General features: G+C 31.2%; 1 protein-coding gene across 2 annotated transcripts in view; it reads left to right on the top strand.

The window, feature by feature from the left end:
• Positions 1-2,058: 2,058 nt before the first annotated feature.
• LOC118185747 (uncharacterized) overlaps positions 2,059-19,576 on the top strand; it is a 39,679-nt gene continuing 22,161 nt past the window's right edge. The window contains exons 1-2 of one of the 2 annotated variants that reach the window (XM_035355650.2): positions 2,059-2,168; positions 6,139-6,187. In XM_035355650.2, coding sequence (XP_035211541.1) covers positions 6,181-6,187 — 7 coding nt within the window. In that variant the 5' untranslated portion in view covers positions 2,059-2,168; positions 6,139-6,180. The other variant, XM_035355651.2, reaches the window with a different exon arrangement.

Genomic DNA, 19,576 nt, shown 5'->3' with positions numbered 1-19,576 from the left:
CTTAATAATTCTTAATAAGCTTATTATTTAGAAATGTGTTTATTGTTGTTTTAAATGAACAAAAGCATTAAAATATATCAATTTTAAAAATAACTGAAGTGTTCTTTTAATCATTTGCTTTTCTAATGTTGTTTTTGCTGTCACGCATATGACGTCATGCGCATATGGCCATGGACCTTATAAGAAATAGACTAACCCAAACGGGTTTTCTCCCTCGTCTGAGGCGTTGCCGGCTGTCACCTTGATCACATCCGGAGGAGTAGGGACGACTTGCAGAAATTTAACATTGGTTTCCTATTGCAGTGTGTATAATTGTCAAGAAAAAGCTGGTGTAGCGCCTCATTTCACAAATTAGAATTTCTACATAGTTTTATTTTTGAAATTGAGATTCATTTTTAAAAATTTAGCATATTTATCAAACATAAATCATGTTCCAAATAATTATAAAGCTATTGCATGCTTTCAGGACTGGATATTTTTTTAGCTTCTCCTATGCTGTAAGGAAATTTGTAACTACTTCTTTTAGAAAATACTATTTTAAATCTGAATTAATAGAAAATTTCAAACAAGCAATTTTCTCTTGCACTTTTTATGCTTTTTATTGGTGTAAATAAGTAAAAAATACTAAAATATTTAAAAACGAATTTTTGAAAGTTGTGTTTAAAATTCTAAATTGTGCTGCTTTTTTAAAATTATAGATGAATATTATAGCACAATTTCTATAAAGGAATTTTATTTCAATTATATTTCATAATACATCATACACTTTTGACTCCTTAAAAATGGTTATACATTTAATTCTAATATTAAAATTGTATTTAACCGTAATAATTAATTTTGCTTGTATTTTATAGTGATTATTTTTTTAAATTTATTTTTAGTTCTGCATAAGATTTTTTTTATTTACTGTTAATTTAATTTATTAGCCTAAAGGGGCGGTAGCCTAGAAAGGCTGCTAGTTTCGAAGCGGCATTTTGCGCTGTTTTACTATAAATGTCCGTGTCTCCTTGCAAATTGTTGTTACCAAATATTATCGCCCTGTATTATATGTGAAGAAATCAAATAATGAAGAATCTGCACGAATACATGTATGTTTCTCGCACTGTGACAAAAACGACAGAATCTAGAGCCATAAAATTTTGAATAATGTAATCCTCCACCCGAACATAGGCACCTGGAAGGCCGAATTTCGAATTTGTTTCAATCTATTTCATATTTTGTAAAACTTTAACGAATTTTTGATTAACAAACTCAACGAGTTCAGAGCGAAGCACTGTACAGAAAATAACAGTTTTATCTCTAGTGCGGAAATTCTAAAGATATGCTGTTTTCAAATATATGTGGTTTACGGGCGAAGAACATGATTTTCAATAAATATAGGTAACACACAAAACTTTAAAAAAGTTGCTTCTAGATTTTATTTTATCTTTTTTTTTCCTTCATTACGCTCAGAAAATTTTATGCTCGGAATTTTATGAATTATTAAAATAACTAATCCACTTTAATGTTAATAATTTAATGATCATATAATCAAATAAATATGGTCGTTTTGTAATGTTATTATAGTTTAGAAAATCGCTGCCTGAAAATGGTCATTAAATTTTAAAAAAATTATCAGATCTTGTTTAATTTTACCTTATTTATTTCAAAGCATCGCGTAATCTTATTTAATTTTACTTTATTTTTACGCAAAATTAAGTCCATAATTTTTGTGCTTAATCATAGTTTTTACCGTTTTACCAATGTAAAGATGTTCGTACAAGAATTACGCGTGAAAAAATATGCGCGAAATACAGTAAAAAGTGCTTTAATGAGAGATATTAAATCCTATTTAGAAAAAACTGTGGCTTTCATAATCTCATCACTATACAGCGTATCACATTTAATAATTAAAAAGAGTTATATGATACAAACGCCATAGGTTTCAGTGTTAAAGTAAACCAGATCGTCCCTACTCTTTCTTGCCGACATGTCGGTGACGCACGACCCGCCCACTGGGTTAGTCTTGGGTCCATGCATGTGGCATTTTTATTCTTCCTGAACTCGCTTAGTTGATTGTGATTGGTCGCGGAAAAGGGAATTTCCCGTTTTTCGTTTCAAGCCAGCTGATGTGGAGTTAATTCTTCAACATTCGTTTATTATCAGGTAGTAAAACTGACGCCTATCAGGTAAGAAAAGTTACCTAAAATGCTTGTGATAACGCCGAAATTTGCGATTAAAATTGCTTTATATGTAAAATAACGCCGAAATTCCCGATTAAAATTACTTTATATATAAAATAACGCCTTTTTAATTGAGTTGTTGTAATTTTATTCAACTTTCAGAACTCTGCTGTTTCAACTACTCGGTCAGTAGACGTTTTTTTTTTTTTTTTTTCTTTGTGCATATTTTTTTTCTATTATTTGTATGTTTGTCAGTATGAATACATTAAACTTTTTCAAGCAGCCAAAATATATTATTATGATTATACCACTCATAATGGAAAGTTTTTCAGTCTAACAACGAAAAATATATTTTGTCAGCAGAGTGTTATTAAAATATGCTGTAGGCCTGAATATATTTTAAAAGGTTGATCATAGATTCATAATTCCCGTTTCAGGAACAAATCGGATAAAGTAAGGTTTCAGAATGTGACAGGTCTGTAACATGCAAAATTAGCACAAAAAAGTATGTTCGAAGTAAAAACCATTTTCATCCGTCGCAGAACAAATTTTTAAATTTTTAACGTTTTATGGTTGGGAACTTGAAACCTGTCTCAGCAAACATAAGGTTGTTGGCAAGATTTAGAGTATTACTCAGTCCTCTGTTGATAAGCCATGAATTTCATGACTGTTGTGGAACTTAGGTTTCAGTCTCATGGCAAATATTTTATAGCAGCTTCAATGAAATGAGTACGAAAGATACCTTAATGGGTCTAATTTTAGCTTGTTCAGGTGCACTGTTATCATACCTGTTTTAAACATTTTTAACAAAATGTTATCCTTAGTAATGGACCTCAAAGGCTTCTAACATGATTCATATGTAATATCAATGACACAGACATTTATATAATGCTTCAGTTAATAATAATGCTAAATTTGCAAACTGAATCTTTAGCAACAGATCAAAATGTATAAAAACTGATTCATGCTGAAATCGCGTATCTTCTCTGTCCTGCTGTCAGACTACAGAAATGTAAATTGGAGCAGTAGTGATCAAGAAGAGCACAAATTTCATCCGTTAAGTTCTATATATTTGTATCAGGAATTGTTTTGTCAAGAAATAAAAAGTGTTCAATTGGCCTGTTTCCTTATTATAAATTAAAAATATTTGCAAGTTAAAAACTGTAATTTGGAAAAAAAAATCAACTGCAACTATCTCCTTATGATTGACTTTTATCATCCACTTCTGTATTGTCATCAAAGATTGACTTTTATCATCCACTTCTGTATTGTCATCAAAATTAATTTCGTTAAGTATATGCAATAAAGGTTTATAATCAGGCAAGTTTGCCACTGTGGTGATGCTGAATTATCAAATGTGCAAGAAAAGGTGAGAAAAATAATTGCTTAACCTCTTAAGTGCTGCAGAAAACGTCCAAGATTCACTCCCCAGTGCCACCGTCTTTTTACACAGGCGTGCCTATTTATGCGATGTATTGGGGGAAAAATAAGTCCAAGTTTTTCTGCCTGAAACCTGTTTACTTTCACAAAATAAAGAATAAAAAAAAAATGAGAATGCAAAATTTAATGTTTAGAGTAAAAGTATAATAAAAAAAGATGTAAGTATAATAAAAACGATGTTTGTATAATGAAAAGATCCTCCAGAATGGAGCTTCGATCAATTTTTTTTAAACCATTAAAGTGTAATATCAGGTTTCAGTGTGTATCTAAATGGAAAGTGTAAAGGCAGCATAGGCAAGTTTTTCATACCAAGTCGTACCTAATTTCGAGCATCTTTCGGAGAATAGTTGTAATCCTCTTCATCTGACATAATATATTACGAGGTGTCCGATCCTGAAGATGATGGAAAGTAATCGTCTATTTCACTGTCGTACATATTCGTAAAAAAGGGCACCTACTACAAACAGTAAACGAAAAGGGAAAACACACAATAAAAAAAGTATGTTTTACTCGATCAGGAACACGACCAATAACTGGGCAGTCATTACTTTCACCGTTTCGGAAACATACCCTTGTCTACTGCTTCCTTTGAAATAGTATCCTCCTTTGCATATTCTGTGAAGGTCATTGTGGTATTGCATTCCAAAGCTTGGTGAATAATTTTACTGGTAGCAGCACGAAGCAAATGATAGGATGATGCAAGTGATTCGGAAGGACGTGTTATATATATATATACCTTGAGTAGTGCACATATATACACCTGCGGTAGTTAAGGGGTGAAATATAATTTAACTTGCTGTAAAGATACAAAACTTGGAGCTTTATATAGAGTAACTGGGTTAGTATATTTAATGATTGAAGGCAAATTAAAAGATAAATTATGCAATACATATTTCGGAATCTCTTCTATTATCGGGATCGGATTTAGAAATGTGTTTATATATGCATATACATACATATATACATTTCTGTATGTGGTCTGATAACAGAAGAGTACCCGTAATTCATTATTCTAAATTTTGATTTTCAGAAATTGAATATTAATTAAGGCTTTTCAGAGTCTGAATTTTCACTTTTTTGTCAATGAGCAAAATCTGAAAATTTTTTACTTCTATACTGCATATTGTTATTAGATTCTGTGAGTTTTTTACTTGAATTTTGAACTTTTTGGTAATGGCGTAGTTTGCAAAATACTAATTTTTAGTTGATTATTTATCTCTCAGTTCTCACCACTAAAATGTTATTTTTTAGTATGAAAATAAGTGCAAAGAATTGAGAATACATTAATTAAAATGTTTATTATTTTAATAACTAATGAATTTTTAATTCCATTAAATTTGAGTTATTTCCAGTTTTATGAAACAAAAGTAGGTGGGCCCCTAAAAAAGGCTGTTTTTTTTAATGTAGCTTAACATTGCCAATGCAACGGAGTATGACCTTGTATCCTAATCAGCCCAGCATAGGCATTCTTTACTCATGATAATTATAAAAAACTAAAAGCGATAGATTGCGTACAACAATATAAAGTCCGGAATGATCTATAATCCGAACCTCAGAACCACAAACTTATGCATGCACATAAAGCCAGTAAAGTGTTGACACATGCGCACTTCCGATAGTGAAGAAAGTGACAGAGAATGAAAATGAAATGTTATTGAATGTTATCGTTATTGAAAACGAAAACATTTCGACTGACAAGTTAGTCGGTATTCTTGACACAGCAATTACAGGATTTTAACTTTGTAACTGATCAAGAAATTATGTCTGTTTATAGAAGAGAGAATTAAAGAGAAAGTATTAGCACAAAAAACGAAGCAACTTAAACAACGGTTAATCTTTGGATTATGGTAACTTGGCGATTTTTTGGCGAAAATTTGGCGACCAACGCTGGTACAGCAACCTGCTAGTTTTGTTTTGGACGCCAGTTTGTTATCATGGAGTAAAGGCATTTTTTTTTTTTTTTTAACTCAACATTTTTTTCCAACAATCTGCTAGCCGAATTACGCTTATGCTAGAACTTATATGGAACAAAAGTGCTTAATCATGACGAATATTAAGTGCGAAATTGGGAGAAAGTGCAGAATCACCCACTGCTTGCCGCGTTTTTAAGAATTGCACATACACGGTATCATCCATGTACACGTCGACCTATTTTCACTTTAAAAAATATCCCAGAATTGCACAAAAATGGCATTGTGCACACTCTTGACTTTATCCATGTACACTGCTAAAGTCCTAGCTAGTAACATTTATCGTGTTACCAAAATGTCGCCAAACTACCTGTTACCATATTCCAAAAATTAGCCTAAACAACTTGCAATGAAAGAAATGTTAATTAAGTAAACAAATAAATATTAAGCTTTTTCTTTTTGTAAATTTTGATACCCTTTAGATCATTTTGATACCCTTTTCCCGTATAATTCTAAAACTAGGCTAAATTTAAATTTACAAGTTTTCTTACAACTCATAATTGAATTAATGGAAAAGAATATCATATATATTTCCAAATGTCCTAATTTATATATTATATTTACAGAACTTCTGACAAATTTTTCATTTGTGGAATACATTCTACATAATGGGAGGTAAGTAAGTATCTTTTGAAAGATTTTTTTTTTTAATATTCTTCATAAATTTGTTTAATTGCTATATTTAAAGTGATAATAATTACTACAGTCAAAAGTCGTTAATTCAGACATCCATAATCTGGACCTCAAAGCTACAAACTTTCTGCGCATGCGTCAACGCATAATGCGTTCACGCATGCGCATAGGCATTTACGCAGGCGCGTAATACTTTTATGCATGCCCGTATGCGCATGCGCATAATATGTTTAATAAAGTAAACAAATAAATATTAAGCTTTTTTTTGTATTACAGTTTCATATTTTTAATTTTATAATTTCTGCATGCCATCTTACCTATTTAAACTGATGATGTATAATCCGGAAAAATCGCTAAACCGGAATCGCCGAAGTCCCGATGAGTCCGGATTAAAGACTTTTGACTGTATTTATGCAGAGTATGATTTTATTGATCATAAAAAAAAAACAGGTTTTTTATGGATCTGGTTATTTCATTTAAATTAGTAATATTAACGAGTAATATTTAAATTAGTAATATTTGGGTATTATTAGTTTTTTCTGCTCATTGTAAGTCTGTTTTAAGTTATGAATTTAGGATTTTTCTTAATAGCCTAAACACAATTTCTTAATCACACAACCTTTAATGAACTGCAAATTATAAATATTGCTTCCTTTTTGCTTCATGCATTGATTTCTGTAATATGGTAGTTGCCTCTTCAACACTTAGGAAATTATTTGCTCCTAAAAAAGAGGACCCATGTCAGATTGCTCTTGAAATCAATAGTTTTTTAATATCTACAGCAATCTAAGGTCGCTTTTTTTGCATAATTTTAAATTAATACCTGTAAATCCTTTCAAACTGCTGTTTCTTTTAACATTCGTTAGTAAATATGTCATTTTTTTTAACTAATAAGTAATAATCTGAATTTATTATTAATCTCTGTTGTTTCTTTTAACATCTGTTATGTCATTTTGTTTAAATAATATTGTTGCGTGCGTACGGGTTCGTTATGAAATGAATGCACAAGTCCGATGAAAAATGAACAAAAATTTATTATTATCACAACAAAAATGCTTAAATTTTCTCAAATTATCATGCAGTATTACAATATCTCACAGTAGTTATCTTTTAACTACTCAAATGTCCAATAGAATGTAATTCAAAACAGCTAAAAAAGGTTATCCGCGAATTCGCTACAATCAACAAGAGCAGTTTTCTAAACAACAACAAACTAAGCAACTAACTACGAACTGAGATGTTTTCCTCCTTTCATAAGATTTTAAAAATCATGCGCTAGAATTTTCCAGTACTTTCTCGAAATCAAAAAGAGATATTTATTTATTTAATGAATGCGTTCTTGTATTTTCAATTTTCCGGCTTAGCTTTCTTTTAATATTTGTCACGCGCTGCACTGTGCAAGAAATAAAACCATTTCATTTATAATTGAACTAATATTAGTTTTTTAAATACCAAATTCGTAACAATATGCAATAACCTGAATTTATTATTAGTCTTCAAAACTTTAGTACAGTCAAAAGTCGTTAATTCGGACACCCATAATTCGGAATGATCTATAATCCGGACATCAAAACTAAAAACTTTCTGCGCATGCGCCGCGTTGACACATGCGCAGAGGCGTTCACGCGTGCGCGTAAGACCTTTTACGACTGCGCATATGAGTGTGCGCAAGTGCAGAATACGTTTTCGCGTGCGCATTTTATGTATAATGGACGTATAAGCTAAATAATTATCTATTTCAGTTAATGTTGATGATTGCGTTGTTCCTTAATTTTCGAATTGCATCCGGCTTATTATTTTTTGCAGACTTTAAGAGCAATTTTATAAAAGTAAGCTTAAACTTTCGATTATATCAAATAGAATTTCCGATATATATTTGTTAATATGTAAAGGATCTAAAGCGAAAGTATGTTTTGAAATCCGAAATCTGTTTATCATTTTGACGCTGCTCGGCGGCGGGCGCGTAATGAATTGGAAGTTGATTTGTCAGCACTATCCTTATCTTCAGCGCAGATGTTTTTATTTTATTTGGCTTGTAATTCCTTACCAAATGTAGTATTTCATCTCGATATGTTCCGTCTTTGATATGATTTAAAACAAGTTCCTCGTCATTATAATTCGCTTCCGATAGCGAAGAAAAGTGACAGAGGTTATTGAAAACAAAAAAATTTCGATTGACAAATTAGTCGGTGTTCTTGACACAGCAATTATAGGACTTGAACGGCGGAACTTTGTAACTGAACAAGAAATTATGTCTGTTTAATAGAATTAAAGAGAAAGTATTATCACATGAAACGAAGCAAAACTTAAACAACTTACATTGAAAGAAATGTTTAATAAAGTAAACAAATAAATATTAAGCTTTTTCTTTTTGCAAATTTTGATACCCTTTAGATCATAATTGTTCTTTATTTCATAAATTACGGTTTCATATTTTTAATTTTGGAATTTCTGCATGCCATCTTACGAGATTTAAACTGATGATCTATAATCCGGAAAAATCGATAATCCGGAATCGCCGAAGTCCCGACGAGTCCGGATTAACGACTTTTGACTGTATATGCTAAAAATGTTCTTGAAGGGTTCTTATTTACCAGAAAAAGCATAGAAAGTCATAAAAAATATTAACTTCTTCTTTTTTTTTTTTTTTTTTTTTTTCAGAATATCAGAGCATTGTTCCCACTAACTTAGAAAATCTTGTAAAAGACAAGGAAATGCAAAATGTTTACAGAAAATTAGGGAATCTATTTTTTTCTGTTAAAGTGAGGTAAAACTGGGATTTTTTTCTCAAGATATCAGAGAAGTTAAATAATTATAGATTGAGAGTATTGAATAATTGTATAAAGCACACTAAACAAAAATTCTCATTTTTTTCTCTTCTTTTTTTTTTTTAAAGGACTGTAATCTTTGCCATGCAAGATGTTTTACCACCTCATATATAATAAAATTCTATCAATGTAATATTTTTCTTGAGACCTTAGTGAATTGTTCTCTCTTATGTTCAAAAATGTAACTGTTATGCTACTGCAAAAGTGTATAAATAACCCTTCATAAATAAGTAGTGTATTTTAAAAATCTTTATAGAGTTTGGTTGTATGTTGTAATGAATAACTCTTGTTAACTAAAGTTTTTTAATTCCAGAATAATTCCAAGTTCTTCTGTATCATTTTGAAATGAAAAAGATTATTATTTATAATGAATTATGCATTATTATGCATACATTGCAGTAGGGTGTAGTGAAAAAGGAAAAAAAAAATTAAAATTTTATAATTTCTTGATACAAAAAATGGTTTTGTTTGATGGGGGAAAAAACATAAAAAAATGTTCATCTTAGTTGCTTGTCATCTTCAGGTTCCACATGAGGTAACCAACAACAACAAAAAAATATCAATGTTAATGTTATTGAAAATATCAAACTATTTTTTAGCAATATTTTTAATGATTTTTTTTTACAATATTGTTTCTTGACACAACATATGTTCGTAATTGATATAAAAATGCCATTACAAAGTTTTAGCTTAATGGCTCCTCATCTTCAGGTTCCACAAGAGAACCGCAGAAATTAGTCTATGTGTCAAACTTGTAAGTTCTTTCTGGGACTTAAGTTGACTGCATATGAATTTATCCTTGGCTTCTGCATCACATGCCAATGACACTTTTGTCACCAGTCTCGCATGCCTTTCTGCAACTTGAGCATGATAAGGGAGCTTTTTATTTCAAACTGAGAACCGCCTCTATCAATCTTATGTCTTCATCACTGAGGTTGGTCAATACTGAGGTCTTTTTTATGAATTTCACATAGATCAACTGGAATAGGGACATCACCTATCAAAGAAAGTGATTCAGATGTTTTCAGGGATTTTCCTATTGTTCCAGAAAACTGTAAGGATACAGATGTATTTTCATCAATCTTCTGGAAAAGATGATGAAGAGGCAGTTCATTTGTGTGCAACAAGCATACTATTCAATGCAGGTTATGACCAATAAAGATCTCAAAAATATGCTGTTCTAGTTGATCCCATCTTAATCCAACATAAACAATGAATGATAAGCAGTACTGACAAAGCACACCAAACAACTAACTAAATAAATGATAAAAAGTCATTGAAAGATCATGGAAGCCATATGATTGCTTACCTCAAGCTAGAGCCAATAGTCTGATTAGAACTCTTTCTGGAATCCAGAAGCATAGTTTTTGCATTAAATTTTGACATTTTTGTGTGTAAAGCAATTTCTCACACTAATAATGGCGTTTTTGACAAAGAAATTCACAAAAAAAAGCCAAAAAAAATGTTAAAAAAGTCAGTAAAGATAGTCAAATACCGAAAATCTGCCAACTCCTGAAATTCTCATTGCCTCTCAAAATATAAACATTCGGTTTATAGGTTCCAGAAACCACAACATTGAGTATGAAATATCGAAGAAAAAATACTTACTGAATAATGACGTCATGATTACCGAATAATGAAGAATCATAACGGAAATACCAAATTGTTGACATCATGATAAAAGTTTTTCCCTTCTAATCTGCATCGAAGTAAGAAAGCAGACGATTCACTCAACTCTTCTTTCAAGTTCACGATTCACGTTGTTGTATTTTCCGAGCTTTGTTATTTCACGAGATTATTTAGTGCTGCCTTTTTTTTAATCCGGGTATTTTGTGGATAAATTAAGAATATTTTAAATTTCAGCCTTTTTTAACCCCTTTGCACCGGGTAGCTCAAACGTGCGCTTATCGCGGAGGCAGGCAGTGTCTTACGCGAGCGTCTGTCCAGGGCCGGAGGCTTTTTTGCTATTAAGCCTAAATCCATGAAATTTCTGAAGTATCAACGCATTGTTTAATAATGCTCTATAGAGTATTTAAACGGCTTATGCTTTATAGATTTTTTATACTATATACTTTAATTACCTTATTTTTTGTTTAAATGCATATTTTACACATTTTATTTTCATTACTCACCATTTTATGACTTTTAACATTATACATCTGAAAACTAAATATATTACTTAAAATTCTCTTTACGTATGAAAAATTTGAAAACAGGGATCTACACACAGTCCTACGTTACATTCCTTGCACTCGTAATAACTCATTTGCCGTTTTGGAGGATTTTTCCGGGAATGTGAACAAACGAAGCATCGTCGTCTCATTTTCTTATCAGTCTCTTCTGAACAAAGTTTTGGAAAATGTCTTTCAGTTTATCTTTCAGAATCAATATCTGAAATATTTTGCATCATTTCTGCTATTTCAGGCTCTGTTAAACATTTTTGACGCTTCGACATTGCAACGGTAGAAACAGAAAGAATTCACGTCTAACAAGATGTAATTTTTTTCTAAAAACTGAACTGCAAACTGAAATACCCAACGCTTTAGCGCAAATAAAACTTCTCTACTTACAGTAAACAACTACCACGTGCGAATAAAGTGCGATTTAAAGAGACGTCATAAATCACGCCATTCGGAAACATTTATTCCCCTTTTGTTTATATAATCAAAAACACATGTATGTGAGTCATGCTTCTCTCATTTCGAGTAGAAGGTCTAATGTACATGTATCTGAAACCATATGGACATACAGTGCCATCTTGTGGCAGAAATTATAGTTTTTAAAACATTCCAGGACACTGGCACAAATACGTGACAGTCGGCGTGTTGGCTGCGAAGTGAGTGTGTTTGTTGCCGGCACGTAGACGTGGCAGTCGGCGCGAAGGGGTTAATACAATTACAGATAAGAAATGCACTCATGATTTTACTGTTTGCTATGTTGAAAAACGTAAACACGTTGCATTGACAGTAATGCAAAAAGTGCAAATTCTGCAAAAGATGGAGACAGGTGCATTAAATGTATCTAATACGCCTTATTCATTTCGCACTTTTAGTCGGAATATTATGATTTATCTTTTCTATCCTGAAATCCGCATAACCTCTGGTCCCAAGCTTTGCGGATTTCTGAACTTCTACTGTATTCACTTGAGGCATGGAACCTCAAAATGTCAGTATTTTGGGCTGAAATTTGAACACAATTTGTTCTAGCTCATTTGGTTATTCTATTTGGTTCTAGCTTATTTAATGATTCGGGCAATATGAACTTTAAAAGAAAAAGTTTTTTTCGCTCCACCCTAACATGCAGGTGTTCATTTGAGACATATCCATCTTTATCATTAAATTTATTAACATCTGCTCTTCTAAATTAACTAAAACAAAAATGTCTCATGTTATTATTTTTTGACAGTATCTAAGATTGCAAAAAGGCTTAAGTCAGCTCGACAAACTATTTCGATTCATAAGTGAAAAAAATTTGTATGATCAAGTCATATGCATATCTCTGTTTACTAAGAACAAAAACAGCCTGGGGATAAGTGGATAACATGATGAAACATGGGGATAATAAGTGGCTTGCCTACGAAAACATCATTAGAAAAGAGCATCCTCCAACTTGATTCTCCTTCTCTAAACCAAGTTTGAACCTACATAGGAGGATGTTCTGTACATTATGAGATTTGAAACCTAAAGTAAAGCTAAAATTAAAGTGAGCAAATGAACGACTTGAACAAAGAGTCAAAGAAACGAGACTGCCGAACTCAATAAGAAGCATATTATACTGCATCATGATAATGCCAAACCACATGCAGCTTTGGTGACTTGTCCAAAATCACATATCTAGGTTGGAAAATTTTACCATATTCACCATATTCCCCCAGATCTAGCACTGTCCAGTTATCACTTGTTTTTCTCCTTGCAAATATTTGAAGGGGATAAAATTCAGAACTGAAGCTGATGTCTGCCAGTTATTGTTTGAGTTCTTTATTTTTAAGGACCAGACATTTTTAAAAGTATATTTTCTTCCACTACCCAAATGGACAGAATTTTTGGGTAGACCTTATAGATTTACTGAGAAATGAAGCAAAAGCAATCCATTAGTCTCCAGGCATGGCTTTTTGCTAAAAAGCTCATGAGTTTTTTTAATTTCTTTTACAGTGAAAGTGCATGTTAAAAAATTTATGCTGAAAATAGAGGAAGAGGTAAAAATAAGGGGAGCACCAAAAAATTATAATATAATAAATCACCAGGTATTGTTCCCATTTACTAGCCATCTTTAGCAATTTAAAGCTGTGTGCCACAGAACCAGCTTCGGTATCTTCAGCAGCCTATCATGCACATTCCAGGGAAGGAAATCTTAATATTTGGTATACTGAATGAAACAAATACATGATAATAAGATAACAGTAACAGACTGAACTAATTAGCTTGTATAGGGCTGTTAGACTTTTCATCAGTTACGCTCCATTAACCAGTGCTACAGTACAAAGTCCGTAATCTGGACTCGTCGGGACTTCTGCGATTCTGGATTATAGATCATCAATTTAAATCTGGTAAGATGGCATGTAGAAATTATGCAATTAAAAATATGAAACTGTAATTTATGAAATAAAGAGCAATTATGATCTAAAGCAGGGGTGGGCAAATACTTTTAAGCGCGGGCCAAAATGAAATTTTCAAAATGTCTCCCAGGCCAGAGGGCTATACCGCGTACGCTGTGCACACATGAATGTTTTGGGTGGAGTTTTTTCCCTGCCCAAGAAATTTTTTTTGACAAAAAGACTATAAGTATCATTTTAAACTTTAAAATTTAAAACTTTAAAAATTTTAAACTTTAAAATTTAAAGCATTTGGACAGAGAAATTTGACAGTTAATAAAAGATAATAGTAATAATAAATTGTCTTACTTAGGTGTATATGCGAACAATTTGTGCCCAGTAAAATATGTCACATAATTTTTAAAGAAATATGATCCATTACATTAAATTAATGATCATTAAATAAATCAATTAATGAAAGATTTTATTTTGATATTTATTTATATCTTAATGATACAAATTATTTTGTTTTGATCATAGTTATTACATTTTTATATTTATATTACATTTTGTAAATATAATAGTAAATAAAATTATAAAAAGGAAAAACAAACATCAAACGTTAAAATAGAATAGTTTTAGTTAATGCGAAACGGGAAATTTGGAATGTTCATTTGATATTTCTTCAAAATTTGGATCCAAATCACTTGTAGGAATCCTTAATACCGAGTGTAGATTTTTGTCAGTAATTTGCGATCGATATTTATTTTTCGTGTAAATCATTAATGAAAAAGTTCTTTCACAAATACATGTCGAACCAAATAAAACTAGGTATTTTTTAACACAGTTCAAAAAATGTTTGAAATGTTCTGTATTCAAAGCACCGTAGAAAACACTCAACTCGTTTGAGTGAAAATTTTCTTTTAGTAAATTATTTGACTGTAAGTCAATTAGTTCTAGTTGAATTTCAACAGGAGCTTCTTGCATGTCAAAATTGAAAGGTTGACTAATTAATGATAAAGGTTTTTCAATAGCTTTGAAATTTTGAAATCTTCTTTGGAATTCAGAATTCAGGTCTTGTGTTGTACTATATTTAAGAAAATCGGTATTTTTCAATGATTCTCGTTGTGATTGTACTGAAGGAAAATGATTTAGTAATTTCTTATTAAAGTTTTTAGCAAATGAACTGAGTTTTATCATAAATGCTTTGACGTTTGAGTGCATATTGACAGCGAATTGGTTTTTTCCTTGTAGATTTATATTTAGTTCATTCAAATATTTTGCAATATCTACTGCAAACGAGAAATTGTTTAGCCATGCTTCATTTTGCAATTCAGGAAAATCATGTAGTTTTTTTTTTTTTGTTTTGTTTTTTTGTTTTTTGTTACGACAAGAAGGATACTATTTCATCAAGTAAATATTGAAACCTGTCCAAAACTTTACCGATGCTAAGCCACACACTTCAGTGTAATAAGCAATTTCGTAAAAGTCGCTTTCAATTTCTTTCAAAAATTCAACAAACTGTCGATGATTTAAGGCACGTCCCCGGATAAAATTCGTAACTTTTGTCACAACAGTAACGATGTGATTCAATTTCAAGACTTTTCTATATAACACTTCTTGATGAATAATGCAGTATAAAAATAATATATCCTGTTCTGGCTGCAACTCTTTTACTTTGTCACTGATTCATTTTAGTAAACCCACATTTGTCACTGTTAAACTAGGACAGCCATCCGTAGTGATGCTTGCTATTTTGTTCCAAGTTAAATTTACTTTAACTAAACACTCTTCAACAGCTATAAAGAAGTCTTCACCGGTAGTTGTATCTTTCATTGGATTCACACTAAGAAGTTCCTCGCTAATTTCACATTCTTGTTAATAATATTAATAACTGACTTGTGTCAGTAATATCGCAGGACTCATCTAAAGCCATATGTAAAATCAGCAATTTTTATTCTTAGTTGGTCAAGTAAATTTTCTGCAATATTTTCGATCCGTCGTACTATTGTTCTTCTCGAAAGGCTTACATTTTCAAAAATATGTTTTTTTTTTTCAGGACAGCATATCTCCGACACTTGTATCATGCATTGTTTAACAAATTCTGCTTCAGTAAAAATGTTACAGAACTTAGCAATTTTGTGTTTTGCAACAGCATAACTTGCTGTTGTGGTAGATTTCTTGATATTACTTCGTTTGGTACAAATATTTTGTTGCTTATTCAAGTTTTTTGTCAAGTTTTCTGCTGCATTTTGAAGTTCTTTTAAAGAAAGTGATGCATATTTTGGATGTTTTGATTTAAAATGCCTGTTTAAATTGTATTCCTTGAAAACAGCAATTGTTTCCTGGCAAACTAAACAAATTGCTTTCTTATCAATGTTTGTAAAAAGGTATTTTACTGTCCATGCTTCACTGAAATTTCTGCACTCCAAATCAACTTTTCTTTTTTTAAAGTGACTCATTTTACAAAGGCCTACAAATAAATAATTATTACAATAAAATAACATACAGTCAAAAGTCGTTAATTCGGACACCCATAATCCGAAATTATCTATAATCCGGACCTCAAAGCTAAAAACTTTCTGCGCATGCGCCGCGTTGGCACAGGCGTTTTACGCGTTCGCATAAGACCTTGACTACTGCGCATATGCGTGTGCGCAAGTGCAGAATACATTTTCGCCTGCGCGTTTAATGTATAACGGACGGTGTAAGTTAAAATTATCTAATTATCTATTTCAGTTAATGTTAATGATTGCGTTGTTCCTTAATCTTCAAATTGGATCCCACTTATTATTTTTTGCAGACTGTAAGAGCAATTTTATAAAAGTAAACTTGAACTTTCGATTATGTCAAATAGAATTTCCGATGCTGGAACTTCCAAAGGATCTACAAAACGAAAGTATGTTTTGATGTCCAACAAACAAAAAGTGGAATTGCTGCAAAAAATGGATAAAGGCATGAAGAAAGTGACAGAGAGGTTAGTGAAAACGAAAAAATTTTGATTGACAAGTTAGTCGGTATTCTTGGCACAGCAATTAACGGGACTTGAACAGCGGAACTTTGTAACTGAACAAGAAATTATGTCTGTTTATAGAATTAAAGAGAAAGTATTATCACATAAAACGAAGCAACTTAAACAACTTACATTGAAAGAAATGTTTAATAAAGTTAACAAATAAATATTAAGCTTTTTTTTTTTTGTAAATTTTGATACCCTTTAGATCATAATTGTTTTTTATTTCATAAATTACAGTTTCATATTTTTAATTTTAGAATTTCTGCATGCCATCTTACGAGATTTAAACTGATGATCTGTAATCCGGAAAAATCGATAATCCGGAATCGCCAAAGTCCCGACGAGTCCAGATTAACGACTTTTGACTGTATATATATATATATTAAGAAATCAGACATATATTTAAGAGATTTGTTGTAGTTTATTCTATTTGGAAAAGCATCCTACCAATTTAACCCCAGAACAACTGAGAGATGGCAGTACATGATTACAGAGTACAAATTTCTCTTCTAAGATTCTCATAAAGCTAAGTAGCGTCTTGCCCTAGCATTAAGTTGCTTCACGCATGCGCAGTAGGCATATTTTCAGCATGGTAACCCTCGTTGCTTGGCCCAAGAACTTCTATGCATGTTTGGCTGGGCGATGAATTCAGATTTCTGCGCTTCGTAAGGGAAGCGTTGCGAAATGTGTGAAATTAATGCTGTAGGTTTTTGTAACATGCAATAATCAGTTAACCGTATTTTACGTTTATTTCCAAATGTATTTTTGTTTGATATTTCATCTTATATTTACCGTTATCATAATTTTTTTTTGTAATTCATGCTTTTCTTAAAGGCATGTCTCATCCTAAGCAAATAACTCTTCAGTACTTTGACATAATCAATTAATTTAACCTCATTTTACAATTTCTTTGTTTAATATTTACAGGTATCATAAAAGATCTTGGCAAATAATTCTTGAGAGTTTAACATAATTAATTTAACCTCATTATCATAAAAGTTCATCTTTTAACAGGCATTCAGCAAAATAACATATGGTGGTCGGTCCTTTCTTTTTGTATTCTTGATTACATTATCTTACCTTAGTAGTAATCCAAAAAGCATACACTTTATAGGTACTACTATAGTAAACAAGTTGTTAACAAAAAGCAGCAATGAGTTAAAATAAATTCCTGGTGATTCAGCATACCTCATTCAGTAGTATTTATTAGTATATTTCACCAGTGTGAAGTTTTCTTAAATATTCTTTGTCATTTTTAATGGCATCAAAAAGTTCACTGCAGTTTTTGTTCACTATTAATTTTGCAGCTTACTAAAACTTTTACCTTTGGTTCAGCCATTTTACCTCTTCCTGCAAACCATATCATGTTCATTATTGAGAATACTCTTTGGACTGGTGTGGATGTGTTTGGCATGCTTGGAAATGTATTCTATTATTCGAATAGAACTGAGCAATGAAGTGTATTTTTCAATGAAATGACTGAAAACATGTATCCATAAACATGCATTTTATAATTGGCTAACCAAAAAGTTTTTGAAATTATTAATTCTTCAAAAAATAGAAATCTGCGAAGTTTTAGTTTGAGACTATGTTAATTTACTGTTGTTTATACAAATAAAAGAGTCAGCTCTGCCAAAACTGTTGTCTTATAGCTCAGTGTAAGCAAAACATCTATCATGAAATGTAAACTTTTGTAGGATTAATAATTCATTATTTTCTAGTATTCTAAAATGTGTTTTGCTTCTTAAAGTATAAATTTACTATCAAACTTTGTTTTTATTTTCACTGGCAATATCAGTTGCAGTTGCTTTTGTACTTTCCTTAATAAAGAATATTTTGTTAAATAATTTAAGTTGCTTTAGCACAAACTACAAATACATTTCACTACAATCATTACCATCTCTGCATGGCGTTCTTGTGAAATAAAATTAGATTTCAGTCCTTTGGAGATTTCAAGAATTTTGCAGTATTTGGAAGTAGTAAAAGAAAATGGTTGTTATTATGTTTAAGAACCTTTTTCATACTGTACATCTACAAATTCACAGAACTCTTTAGTTTAGCGACTCAAACCATATAAATGTGGAAATATTTATAAATTTTGAGTGTACATATGTGATACATCTAGTAATTTGAAGCAATTGTATTACATGTTTTATAAATGATAAATAAGATCTAAATTATCAAATGAGCAATCTTATGCCATAGCTTATGTTTCTTGCTTTTAAAATTTTACTGATTGATTGCTTTTGTATGAATTTATTGCTGCACTGCCATTTTTAAAATGGTTGTTGTCTTTCACAGCATTAGCTTGACGAAAAATTATTGCCAAATAGTTTGCCAGTAAACTTCAACATACAGTAAAAGCTCCAGAAATGCTGAATTCCAGATGTGTGAAAATTTAGGATAGTTGAGTATATAAAAAATGAAACTCATGGTCAGAATAGACAAATGAATTGGAAAAATTTCTGTTCTAAAGTAGAGCAATCATCTTATTTATTATCAACTTGAATATCAAAAGTTGAGAAAAATGCAGGGTCCCCCCTTGGTGAAAATTGGTGCTATTCCTGTTTACGTACAACGCTTTTCCAAGTAAAACAACATTCAAAACATAATAATAATTTTAAAAAATTATAATTTCAACAAAAAGCATTTTAAATCAAAATAAAACATGGAAATGACATACAAAAGAAAATATATGTTATCTAACTTTATGTACAAAAAGGAAATATCAGCTTATCTTATTTAGAAATTGTGTCTTCGGTGTATGGCATACATAATTCTCCTTAACAGCATCTAAAAACTGCTTAAAATTATCTGAACTAGAATTTATATATTGCTGTCGCCACATAAATTCACAAAAGTAAAAATGAAAAATATTCTCCATACTGGTGAACTGTCGATGGCATTTCTTTCAAAAATCTATTTTTATTACACTCCACACACCTTCCATTGTGTTGATATAATGGTTTCCAGGTCCTTAAATCTCTCTGCGTAAT

The sequence above is a fragment of the Stegodyphus dumicola genome, chromosome 12, assembly GCF_044657685.1.
Source record: "Stegodyphus dumicola isolate Sdum_Otavi_A_Nest chromosome 12, ASM4465768v1".
In the NCBI taxonomy this organism is placed as follows: domain Eukaryota; kingdom Metazoa; phylum Arthropoda; class Arachnida; order Araneae; family Eresidae; genus Stegodyphus; species Stegodyphus dumicola.
This window is presented reverse-complemented; position numbering and strand designations above follow the sequence as displayed.